Genomic DNA, 20,546 nt, shown 5'->3' with positions numbered 1-20,546 from the left:
CCAGTCAGCTCTCCGATATTAAGTAGGCTCAGGCCCAATCAATACATAAATGGGTGACCTATGGGAAGATATGTTGACTATTCAGTAAGCAACACCTCATTCCTTTGAGTCAGTGCTAAGCCAATGCCCCAACACGGTGGTTGTGTCCCTTGATAATGGAGATGTGGTCCTTCAGAGGATATGCAGAACTCAGGTCCTCTCTCTCCACCTCATTAGACTAGTTATTCTTATTTAACCCTTGTCTCCTAAGGTCCATTTCGACACAGATAGTTCACTTCACACAACTAGTGATGTTATGACAAGTTTCACAATAATGTGTGTTTTTCTTAAAGCTCCAGCGGTTGGAGTTATGTGAATACATGTGAAACTCAGAATTCATTAAGAAACAAAAACAAACACAAAACAACCCCCTCCCTAAAATTCTAGCTCTGATTGTCCTAGAGTGAAAAATGTGACCCGAGGGCACCCTACATGTTGAAAAAACAGAAAATAAAAAGAACCCAAACTTTATTATTATTTTTTAAATCTCATGATTTTGGTGGGTTTTACTAATTATTTTTTGGGGCACTATTACTAATAACAAATGCAAAAGGAACAGTCAAAATAGCTTAATGGACCTACCTAGCTACAGAATACATGAAGAGAAAATCATTGTCTGGTGATCCAGGAGTCTTACTGTAGTCTGTATATTTCTTCTGGGTCGTACTTTTTATATCTTTCATTACAGATTCCATTTCCTTACTAAGATTGGTTTCAGACTACGAAAAAAGAAAAGGCATTAATAGGTTAATTTACTCATCTGGAGAAAAGCAATATACAATTACAAAGCTTAACATTGTCAGTATAGCTATACACAATAACATTTATGTGTTATATGAAAAATATGTATTAACAGCTGCTATCATACTTTTTTGTCTAGTAGAAAGGTATATTCTGAATAGGCAGGGAGATGGACAAAGCAATTTCACTGTTTTGTCTACATAATGTACAGAATTTTTAGTCTGTGCTATCCTAAAGTCAAGTCAATGGGGCATATGGATTGTGCAACAAGTACATGAAAATAACACATTTAAAATTGCAATCCTTAGCAAACGGAAGTATTGTTACTCTGAAATACCTTTTAAATAGAGGTATTTCATATGAGATTGGAAGACTAACATGATTTTACAGATTTAATTACATTGAATGACATTATAAAGCAGCTATATTATGTATGAGTAGATGTAAATTGTTATCTTTGCAAAACAAATAATCCATACGATTACATGTTCTGAACATACTTTAAATAGCTTCCAGTTACAAGGGATTCATGTTTTACATTGAAAAAATATAGTGAGCTTCATAAAATACGATTCAGTTCTATGTAAATTACAAGAATGAATTGAATTAAATGAATAAGAAAAATCCATTCAAAAAATAAACTTTTAGATTAATAATATTTTGGTCATAACTCTGTTTTTATTTGATTACATTTAATCCATTAAAAATAGTACAATTTTCCCATACAGAAAGAGGAGGAAAAATGTGGCTTTATAATTTAAATAAGTCACAGAAAGAAATATGAAACAAAGTTGAAAGATAGAGGCAAATTAACAAGGATCTTTCTGCCTTACACTGATGCTTACTGGGAAAGTTCCCAGCTGTTCTTGAAGCTCTTCCACCTCTTTTATAAGATCTTGCATACTCTTGTTACTATGACATTGCAAAAGGCTTCTTTCCACACTGTTTCCAGGATAACAAGGAAGAACACTGTTTGCAAATTGCCTACAGAGGGGACAGGTAAATTCTCCTTTGTCCACAGAAAAACCCTGGAGGACCTGGTCATTCTAAAAAATAAATAAAAAAAAAAGGTAGATACATATGAACTCAGTGAAGATGACAATTGTGTTCTTGAAATTTTATAGACAATATCTCACAGATAAAAATATAGACCATCTACAAATAACTGAAAACCAAGAATGATATGAATATGTGCTTAATTTTGTAAGAGCACTCTAATTACTAAGACTGTCTCATGATATCCCCATAATTTACAAGTATTCCAGAATGTCCAAGACAATCCCATAGTTAATATGTCCCACAGTTAAAGGAGAGATATTCCTGCTGTTCCCATATCACAAAAACAGTGATTGTATCATCTCTAACTGACACTCCGATTTGCTTGACCAAATTCTGCGTGGGACATGGATAGGGTTACCATATCTCATAAATAAAAAAAGAGGACCCTCCACGGGCCCTGGCCCCGCCCATTTCCCACCCCTAGCCCCGCCCCAACTCCACCCCTTCCCCGCCCTAACTCCGCCCCCTCCTCCCTCCCACTCCCAGCCAGGGGGAAAGGGCTGCCCCAGCGCTACCGGCTTCAGAGTTTGCCGGGCAGCCCCCAGACCCTGCGCCCCCGGCCGGCGCTTCCCCAGCGCAGCTGGAGCCCGGGAGGGGAAGCGCCCAGCCGGGGGCGCAGGGTCTGGAGGCTGCCCGGCAAACCGTGAAGCCGGTAGCGCTTGGGCTTCGGGCAGCCCCTATGCCTCCGGACCCTGCGCTCCCAGCCGGGCACTTCCCCTCCCGGGCTCCAGCGGCGCAGGGTCCAGAGGCACGGGGGCTGCCCAAAGCCGGTAGCTCTCGGGCAGCCCGGCTCTTAAACAGAGCCGAAGAGGAGCAGAGCCTCCAGCCGCGGCGGCTCTGCTCCTCCCTGACTCTTCGGCTCTGTTTAAGAGCCAGGCTGCCCGAGCGCTACCGGCTTCGGGCAGCCCCCGTGCCTCTGGACGCTGCACCGCGGGAGCCCGGGAGGGGAAGTGCCCGGCTGGGGGCGCAGGGTCTGGAGGCACGGGGGCTGCCCGAAGCCGGTAGCGCTCGGGCAGCCCGGCTCTTAAACAGAGCCGAAGAGTCGGGGAGGAGCAGAGCCGCCATTTTCCCGGACATGTTCGGCTTTTTGGCAATTCCCCCCGGACGGGGGTTTGACTGCTGAAAAGCCGGACATGTCCGGGAAAAAGAGGACGTATGGTAACCCTAGACATGGAGCACTCACCAGAGGACTTCTCCTACTCTGCTTGACTCCTGTTATTTCAGGCAGAACAAGGAGCAATATAGAATTACAAACCTTAACATTGTCAGTATAGGTATACACTATACCAGCAACAGAGAACCCTGTGACATTGCAGAACGCCTTCCATCACTGGGAAATAGTGGGGCTAGTGTGGGGGGAAGGGGTTAAAGTGGCTTTTAATGTTTGGTTTTTATTGCTGATTGTTAGCAACTGCCTTAGAGTTTGAAAGTTTCCCTTATTAACTTTATTACTATCCATCTGGCAAAAGGCAAATTTACTTATCAGGAATGGGAAATACCTGAAGTTACTGTCTCAGGAGAAATACATTCTTGAACTTAGTTCACACTATAGTCCAGAGACCAAGAACCTAGCCATTGGAGGGCATCATGCCAGATGGAACGGCTCAGTTCCTCTCCACTACAACAAATCTCAATGGACTCTAAAGCAATACGGAAGAGGAGTGTGGAGCTATAAGGGGAAGGGGAGAAAGCTTCAGAGAGCTTCAGTTACTGTACGTAACTTCCCATTTTCACCTTCACAAAGTGCCTCATCAGATCCCCACTCCTGAGAGCACTGCAGGAATAGTGCTGACTAAGTGTAATTTGAGCTTCAAACAGGTAGTCCTGGTACTGAGACAGTCTCCAGCAAACTGACAGAATTACCTTTGTAACTTTCTGGGTCCCTGACTAGTTAGAGCAAGTTTGAATAAAAAGTTTTATCCATGAAATGGGAATGCAGTTTTCAACCAAAATTTACTAGACATACAGTATATACATAGCATAATTACAATATTTTTAAACAGTGAGATTAATTTGTTCAACTTTTCTTCTTTATATTTGCTTTGGTAGGTCAACATAATTAGATATAAAGTCAATTTTTTATAAAAAATGTAAAGAAGAAATAAAAAGGAGATGTTAAAAGTACACTGTTTGGAAGATGATCAAAAAAGCCTAGCACATCAATGTAGAAAATAAAAAGGACTAAGTCTTGCTTCCATTTAAATTAGTGGTAAGCTCCCATTGACTTCAATGGGAGCAAGATCAGGTGCAAACAATACAAGACAGGTTTTGGAATTGCAGATCAACTTACTCTTAATGATTCCATGTAAGATTTATGACAATCTATGTGTAACGTATGACCACAAGTTTGTACATAAACACCTCCTTCCCAGCCTATAGACACTGCTTGCAGACAGGAACTCTTTAAAAAAAAAAAATGTACATGATGTTATTCAACAGACATTTCCAACTAAAATGTATACATGTGTTGTTCAATAAATATTTCTTTCACTTTTATAGGTCTTAGTTATAATAATCCTTCCACTATATACCTATTGCTGTGCTTTGCATTGAAAAGCAAATTTAAGCTCTTATTAAAGCTATAATACTGCAAACGTTTGTCTCCCAGGATGGTGATAGAATTAGGGAGGAATAAAATGCATATAGAGTTCACATAGATTTTACCGTGTTAAAGCATTCATAGTTATACTAAAGGTAAGTGTCACAATGTAGTTCTTGCAATTTTATTTCTGAACTTCTAATACGCTCCACTCCCCTAAGTTACACATTATTTCAGCACCAAAGCAATCTTTTTAAAAGAATCTCTGGCATTCACTGTATTCAGAGAGCTTTTAAAGTCCATTCTGCTGTAAAACTACAAACTTTTTCCTGCTTCAGAAAAGCGGACGCCAATATATTTCATTCAACATGAGCAATACAATGATGCCATAAGGCTTTGAACATAACATATATCATATACATTAATAAAATGTCCACAGTTGCATAATTAAATATCTATCCCATTTTAATTCAATTCAAAAACTTCAATTCTCTTGCTAACTGATTAGCAATACAGTTAGGAATACAGTACAAGATGAAAAAAGGCATTAAGTGGCACAATAATTCAGTGTATCAACTTTTGGGCTGTGGAGATCTGAAGTCAAACCTTAGCCCAGGTCTAAAGCTTAGCATAGGGTGCTAGGATGATGCCAACAAATTATTTGGCCACATCAAAGAACTACACAATTTGGTGAATGGTACTCTAACTCAAGAAATGATCAGCTGGAAAAACAGAGAGTTATGATGAGAAACGTTTATAATACATGCATGTAATATATCTAGTTATAATCAGTTTTATTACTTCTCATTTCATGAACAACAGTTTCAATCACAAAATTAAAATGCATGTATTACATTTACACAAAAACCTTGTCCTAATAGTGAAGAGAGAACAGTAAAAATGATCAGCAAAAATACCTGTTTTAGCCCTAAGACAGACTTGCCCTGCAATGATTTATAATGGAGAATGTAAAAATAACATAGTGGTGGTTTGCTTTTTTTGGTGCTAGAACACCTCTCTTTTTCTGCAATTGAGCATATAGGACATTCTATTTTACCGGCTCCAATTTGATTTTATAACATTTTATAGCTCTCCAAGGCCTGAATCTATCACCTTAACCATAACACAGTCTTTCTTCTTCCTGCTGGCCCCCACCTGATTGAGGGACAGGTTGGGTGGTGAATCAAGTGAGATTATATAGTGAACTAGGATGAGTCCCAGAATACAGTGGCCTCATTCACTGAGAAAGCTCATTGTCTGCAGCCAGAGAGATTGGTGTCTGCATCATTTATTACATAAAAGGGATGGTGCAGATAGTGAATAAGGCAGGAGTCCACAGGAAGAGGAAGGATAATCAAGAGATGTAGATTTTACTGCCAGTTCAACCACAGACCTTCATCAAATAACACATTCTCTATGCCTCAGTTCTCCCAAATGAAATGGTGATACCACATTTTTACCTGTACTGAACAGGAGTTACATTAGGACAAAGTTATTAATATTTGTGAGGCAATCAAAAATGATAAACACCACTGAAAAATCTATCAAGAAAAATTCCTGCTTCTGAGCCAGATGTGGATTTTATGCAGTGAATAAGGTACAGGGCCTCACACAAACAAAAGGCTTCCTTAAAGTCCTGCTTCCTTCCACATGCACCTTACTAGATCATGTTCCACAATCTCCCTACCTGTTAAAATTGAAATTCCATTAAACTTTCTTATGTGTGCATGTGCAAATCCCTTAGAACAGTGAGAGAGTGCCTACTCAGTGGAAGTCTGCACACAATTGATACATACGCATGCACGTCAAGTGCCACTGGAAAGTTGGCAGATTGTTAGTTTTGTCATATGACAATAAATCAGTGTGAATACACAAAGTAAGATTTTTAAACATTTTTAACTTCAATAAATCAAAAGAGAATTTTTACCACAACATGTGTAAACAACAAAGGACCAATAAATGAACTAGGGATTACCTATCTGCCAAATTTCAAGATTTTAACAGCTTCTAAGGGTCTAGAATTGTGGGTTGATTATTTCTTTTAAGTTTTCCCACAGTTGAAAAAACACTATTTCTCTCCCCCCCATCCCCCGACACACACTTTCCATTCTTAAAAATAGCTCAGCCATTTTTCCCTGACTGAGCAAATACACCAAATTTCAGCCAAAAAAGGTAAAACTTTAAGAAAAAACTTTAAATGACCTTCTTTTGCACTGTATAGTATATGGCTTTTGAAACAGTGTTTATGTTTTTCTTCAAGTGGAAGAGTATGGATCCTATTTTAATAGGAAAATCTTTTTAATAGGAAAATCTTACAATTTTCACAACTAAGTAAAATCATCCTTCTGTCTCCTGAAATCTTCTGCAGTACTTGTCATTACGGGAAGGACACCTACCGCTGAGGGCACAGCTGATCAACAAAAGGATTTCTTATTGCTTAGCTCAGCGGAACAAGCCACTCAAGACACTAACAGATGTTTCTGTTTTTATGCCAATAAGAAATTTAAGGATTTGTTCTTTCATGCAGAGACATTTTTAGCACAGTAGTGATCTAGAAACTTGAAAGCAGAAACAACTAATCCAACTAATGTCTGAATTGAAACCAGAGTTTTTTAGAGCAGAAAGTATTAAGCCACTTAGTCATTACAGTAGCTTTTAGATTATTTTACAAAAACTCAATGTAGCCTCACAGGAAGGGAGAAATCTGATTGATCATGAAGTTACACTTCCATAAGGTCGAGTTTAGATAAAATACACTTTTCACCAAATCCTCCGATATTTGTATCATGAGAAAAGCATACAGATATAGATTACATACATTTTTTTAAAACATTTCACTGGGGAATAACTGTCCACTTGCAGTTTGAAACACTGCCAGACAAAGACCCACAGTTATATTAACCAAGTAAACATTTACCAAGTTTTGCACTTTGTTAACAGGTTTCCTTCTGAGCTTGACAAAAGCAATATATTATTAATCGCAACAGGTCAAAGTAAGTGCATTACTGTCATTCTTTCGTGAGTATTTATAGCACAAGTATATTATGCTAGGGTTGACTAGGGTGACCAGATGTCCTGATTTTGAGGTCTTTTTCTTATATAGGCTCCTATTACCCCCCAATCCTTGTCCCAATTTTTCACATTTGCTGCCTGGTCACCCTAGGGTTAACAAAATAGCATCATGAAATGAAAGGTAACATCTAAATGATATAATGCCATCATGGGGCTGACACAAGTCACATTAGAGTTAAGATGGCAGCGACTTTTCTGTTTAAAACCAGAGTTTCAGTGTTCTAAGCTCCACGTGTCTAGTTAGATCAGTTTGAAAACTGGTATGCCAGCAGAGGGTCCAGCGTTTGTGCTGCAAATCTGGGGTCACTGGATCCCAGGATTCGGAGATACAACTCCCTCCCCAGCAAATGACCTGTTTTTTAAAATGTTCACTCTTTTACAATACTTTTTTGTACAGAGACAAGGATAAAACTATAGGCGGTCTCTACATAAGTTATGACTGGGCTAGCCCTGCTGAGATCTAGTGTTCAGTACCAAGAACCCGCTCCAAAACCTAACAATTAATAAGTTATTAGACATTGTTTTTGGTTTTATGAGGAGGTGAACTGGGCTGCTGGGCGCAATGCACAGAATGTCACAGCAACTATGTGCAGAACCCAGACTGGAGCTGCGACATAGAGAAAGTATACCCAGTCACCTAGGGGAAAGTGCAGTGGGCTGACCATCTGACTCTTCTTGTTTTGATCCCTGTTAATATTTCAGTGTATTCTTATTAACCAGGCATTATATCTTTACCCTAGATAGACAACTATCATTCCTTCATTCTGCAGAAAAAATAACTGGGAGGATGAAAAAGGTCACTTCTACCAGAACTGGAAATAGAACTGAGGTCTCTAATATGGCAATCCAAGTCTCATTCCCTTAGCCACACTATCTTTTGAAATGACATCCACTATTCCAGTATTGCAAGGATATTGTATGAAAATTTTAGCTTGCAGAGTTTCCACCGACCTATGCAGAATAACCTGCACAAGGAGAATTAGGCCCTAAATTAAAAAAACCAAGGAGCTTATCAAATTTAAATACTTTACACCATTCTTATTTCAATTAATTTTTCAAAAAACAAAAAGGCAGAAATAAAATCAGGAAGTCCAATTCTAAATACACTGCGCACAATTATTATACAACTGGTAATTCAATTCATGTTTTTTCATAGCACTTTTAGAGATGATAGTACTGCCCTGTATCAATACTTACATCTTTAAAGTACCGCTGTAATGTTGTAAGCCTAACATCATGTACTGCTGCACATGTATCCGAAGGGTATATTTGCTCCTCTTCACTGGTAGGTAGTTTCTTTGGCTCAGTGCTATTGCGACATTGCCCCAAAACTATACATAGAAAAAAGATGAGCAAGAGTAAAATGGACAATGATATATGCCCAATGAAAAAAGATTAAACGAAAATTTACCCCAGGAAATTGTAGGTATAACCATATTTGTCAGATAAAAGGTTTTGTTTCTGTTGCTAACAGAAATGGTAGGAAAAAAATAAAAACTACTTTGTGAAAATAATGTCTTTTGCTCTATGCTCTGATGGAGTAAGTACATACTGTATATACACTGCTAATTTTTACATTTTTCCTTTAATACCAGGTTCCTATGCTCTCATCAGGAGGTTTTCCTTTGGGATTATTCAAGAGGATTTGGAGGATTGGGAGGGTAAACAGGATGAGCCTCCGTCTCATCTCCAGCCCCACAGAAGAGGCCAAGTGTTTAGCTCTTTAAACCTACAGAGCTCTTTAAACCTACAGATCTGCATGATGCAAGGACCATCCATATGGAAGCATGTCTCCCTCATCCCCTTTCCCAGGCTCCATGAGGCACCTTAACAGTATGGTTTATGCTGTCAAGGACTCCTGGAACAGTGGCTCTTGCAATAATCCCCTTTTCATACCTGAAGAGGCTTGTAAAAGCACAACTAGTCCTGTAGGTCGATCTTCAGTGGAAGGGCCACTCTGTCCACAAATAACACAATCATACACAGCCTCAGAAACATGCTGTTCTGATGTGGCTATCTCCATGGCAATATCAGCATCTGGTGATTCTAAGAAAAACAGACAAGATATGGAATAATTAAGAGGCAATAAACATCTTGCATATAGATCGGGATAAAATGTCATTAATCCTGTTTCCAGATAGAATATCATCGAAAAACACAGAAGACTACTTACACCTAATCCTGATACTTCAAAGTAGAATAGGTGCACATGCAGACTGTAAACTAGAGCCAAAACGCTGTAGAAAAGCAAAGACTACTCCCTCACAGAACTGAATGTTCACTACAAACTTATAAAGAGCCTTAGCTCTGAGATGCTGGTTTCTTTCACCTACTTAGATTCTACATGAAAAACTCTGAAGAGCAGGGATGAAGGGTGATGAGTGTGAATCCATATCTATTGAAACCAATTAATGGTAAGTAATCTTTACTTTCTCTAATTAGTGTCAGAATAAATTCTGAAGATCTTGGGAAATCAGCAATAAAAACACTTTAAGGGGGTGGAGCTGAGGAGAACTAGTTAAATAAAGGTATCAGGACTGCTCTGTGAAGTGCATGGACATGTGTGAATGCACCTCCAGGTAGTAGCCTTGCATATTTCAGAGATGCAGACATACCCAAGAAGTGCTGTAGAAGTTGCTTTAGAGTCAGTGGGCACTGATAAACCTGCAAGGGCATAACTGGTTTGTATAAAAGTTTGACATTCCCCCAGATTGTCTTCATACACCAGAAACAAATAGGTAGGTTAGAAAATATTTAAGTTTTTATCAAGATAATTTGGGGCCTTTTAACATCTCAACTGTTCAGTGCGGCTTCCTCCAGTAACAAATTCAATTTAAGGGGGAAATACATGTAAATATATGTTCAGATGGAACTTAGGGAAGACCTAAAGTAAAAATGTGGGGGTGCAGTCATAAAATCACTTTCTGCTATGCAACACTATGTAAAGAGTGACAGCCATCAGGATCTGGATTTCACAGACTCTCTTAGTGGATATTATTGCTTTTAGGGATATAGATCAAAACATTTAAAACTTAAGTGCCTAATTTTAGGCACCTAAATAAAAGCCGGATTTTCAAAGTTGTTCAGCACATGCAACTCCCACGAACTTCAGTGGGAGTTGTAGGTGCTCAGCACTTCTGAAAGTCAGGCCACTTATTTAGATGCCTAAATATAAAATTAGGAGTCTACTATACCTCCAAGCTCCTAGGTTTGAAAATCTTGCCTGGAGTTTTTATTGATATAGACCAGGGGTCGGCAACGTTTGGCACGCGGCTCGCCAGGGTAAGCACCCTGGTGGGCCGGGCCAGTTTTATTTACCTGCTGACGCGGCAGGTTCGGCCGATCGCGGCCCCCCACTGGCCGCAGTTCACCGTCCCGCGCCAATGGGGGCGGCAAGAAGCCGCGGCCAGCACATCGCTCGCCCGCGCCACTTCTCGTCGCCTCCATTGGCCCGGGACAGCGAACCGCAGCCAGTGGGGGCTGCGATCGGCCGAACCTGCTGCATCAGCAGGTAAATAAAACTGGCCCGGCCCGCCAGGGTGCTTACCCTGGTGAGCCGCGTGCCAAATGTTGCTGACCCCTGATATAGACAGTGAAATCTCTCCCAGTGGTTTATCATCAATTTATTAAACTAAATGCAAGTGGAGTTTCACACACACGTAGAAAAGTATGGCAATTTTTTTTTTAAAGGAACCTTTTGACTGTCAGAAGCCCAGACAAAAAAACTCCTTGGACAGGAATATGATTCACTGATATATCTATTAGATTAAATCTGACGATGCTTAAGGCCAAAACCACAGAGCCAAAATCTGTCAGAGGCTCTCAATGTCTCCTCTAAATAGGAGGACTAAAAATAGAACTGATAATCCTTACTGGCTTAAAAAGTGAAGATTGAGTATCTCCCAGGCAGGCAACCCTATACCAGTTGCTTCAGGGTGTTTGTGATCCACATTTTGCCCTTACAAGACGGGCACAGTTGAAACAGAGTTTTTCATGGCCATGGGAGATGGATTTACAGAGGGGGAGAGATCTTTACACCTGCTCCAGCCCCTTTATGCAAGCTACAAGGGCCAGAGCAGCATAAAGGGGGCCAAAAAGCCCTGGCTGCAGCTGAGGGAGGATTTCCATGGCACAGACACTACTTATGACAACTGTAAGGCTGCCTTATATGGACACCATTTCAAGCTGGGAGCGGAGGCGCATGTTCAGGGAAGGGCAGGATCACCCAGAGCAGTGGAGATTCCATGCAGCACTGCTGCCCATCAGGCAGCTCCCAGGGCTATCTAAGGTCAGCTGAAAGCTTCTCAAGGCCCCAAAGCAGTCCATTATTGGGAGGGCACAAAGGTGACTTAAAGCCACTTTAGTCAGCCCCTGGGCGGCTAGTTTTGTACTGTGCCTCTTAGATGTGCAGGACCGAATCTCACCTAGGGACTCTAAATGAAAACAAATAACAACTGGACGACCCAATGATATCAACAGGACTGTGACAACAGTGCACCTCCAACTCCAACATTTTAGTAAATTAACAACTAACTCTATACAAACGAGAGTTGGAGTTTTGAGAATGGAAAATAAAAACTGTCATAAAACGTAACAGCAGGAGAAGCAGAGAGAATTCTGAACTCATTTCTCCATAGACTGGAAAGAAGAACAAGAAAAAAAAAAGGAGAGGTCTTGAGGAAACAGCATCTTAACATCTTGCACTGAACCTTTACTACTGCACAGAAGCATGAATGCTGCACCAATAGTCATTAATCTTCTAGAGGGTTCAAACTTCAATGTAAAGGGCTCACATGCACCCAAAAGAGCAAACTTGTACTGACACTATTTGAAGGACAGCATGAAGGTCTTCCTTAAACTGATCAAGTTTGCAAAAACATGGCTATGAATTGTTTAAAAAAACCTTAAAGCTAAAACTAACATGGACTTTAATCTTCTTGATTGAAATATGGAATTGCTGATCTAATCATTTATCAGGGGTAGCCGTGTTAGTCTGTATCTACAAAAACAACAAGGAGTCTGGTGGCACCTTAAAGACTAACAGATTTATTTGGGCATAAGCTTTCGTGAGTAAAAACCTCACTTCTTCGGATGCATCCGAAGAAGTGAGGTTTTTACTCACGAAAGCTTATGCCCAAATATCCGAAGAAGTGAGGTTTTTACTCACGAAAGCTTATGCCCAAATAAAGACTCCTTGTTGTTTTTGATCTAGTCATTGTACAACAAAATTATTTAAGTCATGAAGAAGAAAGCATTTTTACAGAGCGTTGATGAGATTTTCAGTAAGTCAAAATGGAGGCCTGATGATTATTCTAACCTTCCTCTCCTCTACCTCAGTAACATCAGGTCCTTTTGCTGATCACAGATTGAACAGAACTATTTTCAGAGTTTAACAATATCCTCAGTGGCCTACTGAGTATGGTGGATCCATGTAACAGAAGGTAAAACAGGCATATCTGCAAAAATTACAAGCCACATTTTTCAAGAGATACTGCTTAAAAACAGAAATGTTTATTATTTAAAAGTGCTCCAAAGACAGTGATTCATCTATCATCAAGCAATAAACAAAAACAAAACTGTCCTTTTGCATTCTAAGTATTAGTGCAGGCCACTCAACTGAAATGTCTGAAGTATAATAGTGGTCACAAATAGTGTCTATTATAGTAAAGGTTGCAAGACAGTTTTGACCATAACTCTGTTTTCACTTGCTCATAACCTTCTCATGAAATTCAGATTTGGACTGCATTTTCCATGCTTAGTCTCTTCCCACAGATGATAGTGGCTGTTTGAAGTCATTTTTGAGTTATGGGAAAGTAAAATCAAACCAAAACACAACACACTTTTGCATTGTAAAAGAAAAGTTAACCATTCAGCTAAAACAGTTGAATGTGAAGTTGGCACGTAAAAAGTCCTTACTGAAGAGGCTTGTGCTTTGAGTAAGGTTTAAAAACATGGTTTTAATATAAGTATTTATAAACATTTTAAAATAGCATACTGATCTTGCTTTCATACAGGATTCTAGTCTATAAAGGTTCTTGGATTCCTATACCATGCTCAATGCTATAGTATCTGAGCCTTCCAGTACAGCAACTAACATTTGCCACATGCTTGTTATCTCATTTTCTTGCCAGTAGAAGGAAACGCATGCAGTGGAGTGTTTTTTTTTCTTTTTTTACTTTTTCAAAATATATTATAATGTACACACACAACACAAACATTTACAGATTTCTATGTTTGTTAGAGAAATCAAGGTCACAGAAGAGTGTCTTGCACTTAGAGTAGAAGGCAGTGAGGTTTGTGATGGTCATAAGTTCCTGTGGTCAACTTGATGCTAACGGTATGGTCGTACGGGTAAAGAATAGGTAGAGTTGTGTGTCATCTGCATATTGCTGGCATGTTGGTCCATGTCAGTTCCCTTAGTGGATGCAGGCAGATGTTGAACAGGACTGGAGAGAGAATCAATCCCTGTGAGACTCCGTAAGTGAGGGGCCCAGTTGCAAAGGTGTAATTTCCCATCACTGCTCATTGGGTGCATCCCTCCAACAAGCACTCAAACTACTTTAGCCCAGGACCAGTCTCCTCTCTCAGGTGAGAAAATTCACAACAATGTAAATATAGAATGCCAGTGACGTTTACATATCTTGCTTTAGGCACACACATTTCAAAATATCAGTATTTAGAATAGGATTGCTTATAAGTGTAAACAGCAATAAAAGCATTCTCACTAAGGCGGCTTTGGAAAGTTGCAGGATGAAAAAAACCATCATTTCCAAAATGATATTATTTTAATAGGTACTCATTCCATAATAATTCATTTTAATGTCAAATGAAAATGATAACCTTCAATATTTATATTCTTGAACACAGCAGTTCCACCTGAGGTGTTTATATTAATTTGGCTGAACCATTTCTCTAGCAGCCAAAATAATGATAAAAATTATGTCTAGTCACATAATGCAATAATTGAAATCACTGTTATAATTATCAAACAGCCTCTCTGTTCATTTGTAAATTATGCCCCCAGTTCTATTGATTTCCAGAATGATTTTTTTCCCCTTCTTCATCTTTTTGATGGATGTAACATGAATGTTTTTGAAGTACAAAAAGAAGGCTCATGATTCCCTCCTATTGTATTCCTTCGGTGCTGAAATGACTTTGTACTACTTTTTTTTTTAAACTTAAATATCTGAATTTCCTTGCTGGAAAAATATAAATTTCCACAGACGACAGACTCGGAAGTTATTGAGAAGATTATATATTTGTTTAGATCAGAAATAGATATAATAATATTCAATATCTGGTTATTTGTTTATTTAAAAGGGACTCTGTCAGAGTGAAGACTTTTTGTAGTATGCAATAATATTTACTTCATATAACAGATGGACCTTCTTGATATGATTTGGGATATCATACAAACAGTTATCAACAAACATGGAGGTAACCACTTTCCTCCAGGAAATCTGAGGATATGATAATCCTCCAAACAGCAGTTTTATTTTAGAACTTTGCTAAAGGAAGTAGTGAAAATAGTACGCCCATAATCACAACAGTGTCAGTCAGCTATGCACCACCCTGGGAAACAGAATAGCACATTCAGAACTGGTGTTTATTGTCATAATGCCCAATATACCAATTCATAAGTCAGATATTTATCAAATGCCCATAAAGAGTGTGGTGTGAAAGGTAGCTCACTACCCATTTATCTCTAATTTATACAAAAAATGGTATAAACATTTCCAAGTCTAAATGCAGTTTAAAACGCCTACCGTATAAAAATAAATCATCAGTTGTCACAAAAGGAAGATATTTTAAGTTGTTGGGAGCTAAAATTACAATGGGAAAGGAGGCCATAATATGTTGATTATTAATTTGTATGTGCACTTAATGAATACCATTGTAATATAATTTTTCCATATATTAGCAGAGAGCTAAATCAGTTTATGAAAAACAGTTTCCTTGCAATCCTTATTAGCCTATGGTTATTAAAATTGTGCAAACATTTATCACCATCTAGTGGCAGCATGATGAACAGTAAATGAAAAGCAAGCTATATAAATATTTTTCCCCACTCTGAAATTCAAAGTACTCCATTATACATTAGCTATCAGAGAAAGTGTGTGTGACATCAGTTATCATAAGGGGGAAACAGTAACACTAAAGTTGTTTTTAATTTTCAATATTTTTGGTGCCATTCTAAACAATGGCTGACTGGCCAGGGCTTTGGGGTTGTTTTAGATTCTTTTTGTTGTTGTTTTACAACATGCCCTAGCTCCAAAAGCCAGAGGTGTGTGGAAAGGAAATAAGGGAAGTGTTCCTGCTCTCTCAATACTGTCAGATTTAAATAAAATATCACTTTCAATACAGCATGGTGTGCACATCAATTCAATATCCTTTCACAAGGAGGTGGAACACTAACACTGCAAAAAAAACCTGATTATCACTTACATATCTCAACTATTAATTGGCACATCCCAGATGTAACCTATATTTTTCAAGGCTCTTGTATATGGTGTGCTACCAATCGCTGTGTTAGTTTGGTGTAAGCAGGTTTTTTGCCTTTTCAGCTAATACTTTTCAAGATACTTATTGCATTCTGCTTGTCAGTCGTGATGACAGATGCAATTTCTATTGCCCTAGTTTCTGAGAAATGGTCAGCCTTGTCTCTTCATTTTTAAATCTTCCAGTGAATTAAAACCACATAAGGTTATCTAACATGAGAGCATTTTCGCCTTTTACTTCATTCAAAGTTCTCATTTCCCTAACATGCATTTTTTAATATAAACAGGAAATTAAAATAGCTTCGATTTAGCAGTATTTGTTCGACAATTTACAGCAATATACTGTAACAAAAAGAAGTTATGCCTTTGATTTATTAGGCTCTGCTTCCCTCTGATTAGCACAAAACTCAGCCAGAGCCATTAGTGCACAATTTGGATGTCAGGATTCAGGCAGATTGTTGAAAAATATATATATTTGCACATTGCATGAACATAACAAAAATATTTTACTCCAGGGTTCGCTTGTTTTACAGTTGTTTGCAGGGACAAGTGTCAATATCTGGTACTTGTATCCACACTATGATAATCTATTTCTCAATAAAAATTTGTCTTTAAAAAATGAAAATAAAACTAGCATAAATTTCAAAAGTAAAATATAGATACTACTTTAAAGAATTTCAGAGCCACAGTTTCAAGACACAGTGATGTGTGCCAACATTGCTTCTAACAATGCAAATGACCAAAAGTAAGCTTGCTCCATAAACTTTTAGACGCGATGTAGGGCTCTTTTAGCCACTATTTAAAATAAAAAAAAAAAAGAATTAAATACAATGGGGCTAGATCTTTGAATCCAAAAGACTGCTTACTATTCAAATGAGGAGGCAATTTCCTGACTGACAGTGAAGGAAAAGTGGGTGAGGATACAAAACCTCGATAGTAATCATTAAAACAAAGCAAGATTTTTGTTTAAACAGACAAGATCATACTTAAGATTGCTGGTTCCGGCTAAATTAATGGTCCCAGTTAGCTTCTGATCTGAAGCCAAGTTTTCTGCTAAGAAAGCATCATCTATGTAAGCTCCACACACTGCACTTACGGTTTCTGAGACTGTACTGTCCAAGAACAAAATTCACAAATACTGTTCCATTAGCCTAAAACTCCAAAGTCAGAATTAACCCAGGTTACACATATTTACATTTGAAGACAAGACAGGTGTATTTATTGGTGACACAGTAATTGCAGGTAATTAAGCATGTCTTTTGCTGTTAACTAACCAGAAAAAAGTAGTTTTGGGTCTATGCCAGAAGGGCATTTTTTAAAGTATACCATCAACTTCTGGCTTTACAATACTGTTACAAGATGACAGTATGGTAAGAAACCCGGGACAACAATCTTAAAATAAACATAGGGAGGAGGAAAGTGTAGCTTGTTTGGTAGAAAGGAGGGTTAGAAGAATATTCTGAGGGGGATTAGGAGAACTGAAAGGATTTTGGTAGTCTGGAAGAGAAGATTCAGGCTGTGGCTTATATCATAGAGTAGAGTTTTGCAGCAGGAAAGAGGATGGGCACAGGGTGCATGACTGGATCAGAATGCTGAAGGTGAACTGAAAGGAGCCACATCACTAGCGGTGAGGGAGGTTTAGGATGCCTGGCAATAAGTGGGGTGCCTATTCCTATGTTCCATCTTGTCCCAGCCTTCCAGTTTCCCCCCTCCTCTCTATTGAGCAACCCATCCTCTCACTGCCTTAATTCTAACTACATGCTCCCAGCTGAACTTGTGCTGGGTCCAAACAACCATGTTTCTCACTCAAGACACTGGAGATGGATAGAGATTCCTCCTTCCTACCTCCAAAACACGTTACTACTATGTCTTATGAATGTGCAGTAAGGACTGTGGCATTCAAATGGTTCAGAAGTACTTAGATGTCAGTTATCCATTTTGGGTTTCATTTGGAGGTTGTTCATTCAAATGCAATAAAACTCAGGGCTTTACTACAGATGGAATTTATATGCAAGTTTAATATTCAGTATACTTTTTGACACCATACTTATTTGTTTTAATGTATAAATAGTGAAAATAATAATGCAGAAATGTCTTGTGTAATCTGTCATGAGTTATTCATGCCTTGTTAGACATTTATAAAAAAAATTATAGAATATTCAATTGACTTGACTGGTTTCTCTCTTTAGTATTTAGGTAATTTTATTTTAATTCTACCAGTTATGTTCTCTTTTCCTTCCTAACATTTTTAGCTGTACCTGAGGAGTTGAATATCATTAGTGAGTCAGATGGGATCCAGGTAATTCATTCCTTCTTCCATGGAACCACAGTTATATAACTTCACAAGGCTTATACTGTATGTTGAGTAATGATTTGGTTATTTCCTTGTAGTAGTAGCTACTCCTGTTGAAGTGAATTGATGAACTGTATGTTCACTGACAATATTTTGTTAAAAGTTTTAAGTAGTTATTTGTTTGGAGTTTTTGTTGAAGTGCTATGCCTCCTTACCCAAATCCTTTATATTAGTCAATGATTGTAAAGTGCTGTAAAGAAGCAATATATAGAGAATCTTAGCTATTAATAAATTAAAAAATATGTGAACTGACATTTTCTAGCTTCTAGGATGGTATTAAAACAATGATGGTTTTATAAAAAGCAAGTAGTCTAGGTACTTTTCAATCTGCAAATTATTCTTTATATTCATCATTTTCTTTGGATGTCTTAATATATTAAACATAAAATATCTCCTATTACAATCAACAAGACTTCACTGAAACAAGGTAAGCTGTACCAAATTAACTGAAATACATTTCCACGGACAAAGTAATTTAACTTTATAAGCCATTGTTTGTTTCTCATATAACAAATTGCATTGTTAACCCACTAGTGAAAACATTTGCTACAGGGTTTGAATCATTCACCAACTAGAATGGCACTGACTGCACATATGAAGAAGAAAATACGGTTAGTTTGTACGCTGGGGGCAATTTTCTCTTTCTGAGCAAGGAAAATTTTTGCAAGCCATTTGCAAAGAGATACTGGTGTCAAGTCCTAAGGCAGTTTACTCTTCCTCCTTTTGAAAACCATTCTTTAACAACTGCCAGCAAGGAAAAACAGTGATTTAAGGGGAAAAAATTTGGATTATAAATAAATTGCTCCTCAACTCCAAGCGGTTTAAAGAGGCTTCTTCATCCTATCCTGAATATGAAAAACTATATTTATTTCCTAACCAGACAAAAATAAAAATCTTTCTCCCACAGGATAGAAAGGAATCTTGTCTTGAATTCTGTATGCATAGGCAAGACAACATTGTTCTCTGTAGCATTCCAGTGCTGAATTCTATGGCAAACTGGACATTTTGCAGTAGCGTCAAGTAAATTTAAAAAAACCCAAGTACTTTATATTCAATACAACAAATAAATACAAGGTATAGAATAGGATAGGATAAAGAAGAACAAATAAGCAGAGCAAGGAGAAAAGAAGAAATAAAATCTTAGGTGCTCACCAAATTTCACCTCTGATCATAACTACATCATAAATTCTTTAGAGAAAGAGTCTGTGACATGAAGCATCTAGCACACCCTTGTCCTTTATAACTTATAAAATTAAGTTACATATTCCTTGTTTTGTTTTTATATTAAAGTGCTATGGTATACCTCCATGTTTTCAGTTTGCATCAGCTTTTTTTCAAAACATATACACATTGTAGTAGTTGCTGATGAAAAGCTGGAGGTCTTGGCAGCTGCGAAGGTGACATTTTAAGATTTTAACACCCAGGAGGGAAATTGTGTGAAGCAGGAACCAACCAAGAGGTGATTCTGCTTTTGGCAATTGACAAGAAATGCATCTCACCCCGACCCTCCTTCTAGTGCAAGGTCAGAGATGATATTTTTGTTTGTGCTTGATCGCGCAGTTCCCTAGGCCAGCAACCTTTGACAAGAACTTACTGCCTCCGCTGCATCCAACAGTCATGGATAAGCACATTAGCTAGATGTTTTTGCTAAAATGAATACCAGTGAAGTAGCTAAAAATGGTTGATTAAACTGAACAGTGCAAACATCTCAGAGCTTTTGGATTCAGGCTGTCTGCAGCCTCAGGCAGACAACACAGCAGCAGTTTACATTTGGTTCACATTTAGAAATGTAAATGGCTAGAAATGTAATTAAGGACAAAAAAATTATTTTAGAGGAAGTTTAGGTTATAGATTCTGAGACAAATTCCAGGACTGCAGCACCATGGACCTGTGTACAGATCAATCTCACAGAATACTAAAATCCAGTCCTGGTCATTAAAAAGGTTAACCTTTAATCATATTAATTTAATATAGCCGTAGCCACATGTTTTCTGTTGCCACAGTAAAGTTTTTCAATTTTTGGAAGGGATGAAAACTGCTCTCTCAGAAAGTAATTCAGAATGGAAAAAAATCAATGTTTCTAAAAATCTCATAATAAAATGGCATCAGGAACTTCTGTGTTTTGACTGATCTAATATAGTCATGAGTCTATCCTTGCACACTACTAGTTGGGAATCCTTTTGTTTACTGAAGCAGGCTATCACTGACACCAAAACATGTAACGTACTGTTCAGTCAAAAGGCAG

The 20,546-nt window shown here is 38.2% G+C and overlaps 1 protein-coding gene across 11 annotated transcripts in view; it reads right to left on the bottom strand.

Annotated features, from left to right (window-relative positions):
* The window catches only part of UBR3 (ubiquitin protein ligase E3 component n-recognin 3), a 211,124-nt gene that overhangs the window by 61,143 nt on the left and 129,435 nt on the right, over positions 1 to 20,546 (bottom strand). For 9 of the 11 annotated variants that reach the window (XM_065560743.1, XM_065560735.1, XM_065560739.1 and 6 more), the window contains 5 exons: positions 9,347 to 9,496; positions 8,648 to 8,781; positions 4,130 to 4,240; positions 1,614 to 1,826; positions 622 to 758 (listed from right to left, as the gene is read on the bottom strand). In XM_065560743.1, the coding sequence (XP_065416815.1) occupies positions 622 to 758; positions 1,614 to 1,826; positions 4,130 to 4,240; positions 8,648 to 8,781; positions 9,347 to 9,496 (745 nt within the window). The remainder of the gene's footprint in view (positions 1 to 621; positions 759 to 1,613; positions 1,827 to 4,129; positions 4,241 to 8,647; positions 8,782 to 9,346; positions 9,497 to 20,546) is intronic. The other 2 variants (XM_065560736.1, XM_065560738.1) reach the window with 1 other exon arrangement.

This window comes from Chrysemys picta, chromosome 11 (genome assembly GCF_011386835.1).
Source record: "Chrysemys picta bellii isolate R12L10 chromosome 11, ASM1138683v2, whole genome shotgun sequence".
In the NCBI taxonomy this organism is placed as follows: Eukaryota; Metazoa; Chordata; order Testudines; family Emydidae; genus Chrysemys; species Chrysemys picta.
The sequence above is the reverse complement of the archived record's forward strand: the minus strand, read 5'-3'. Positions and strand labels throughout refer to the sequence as shown.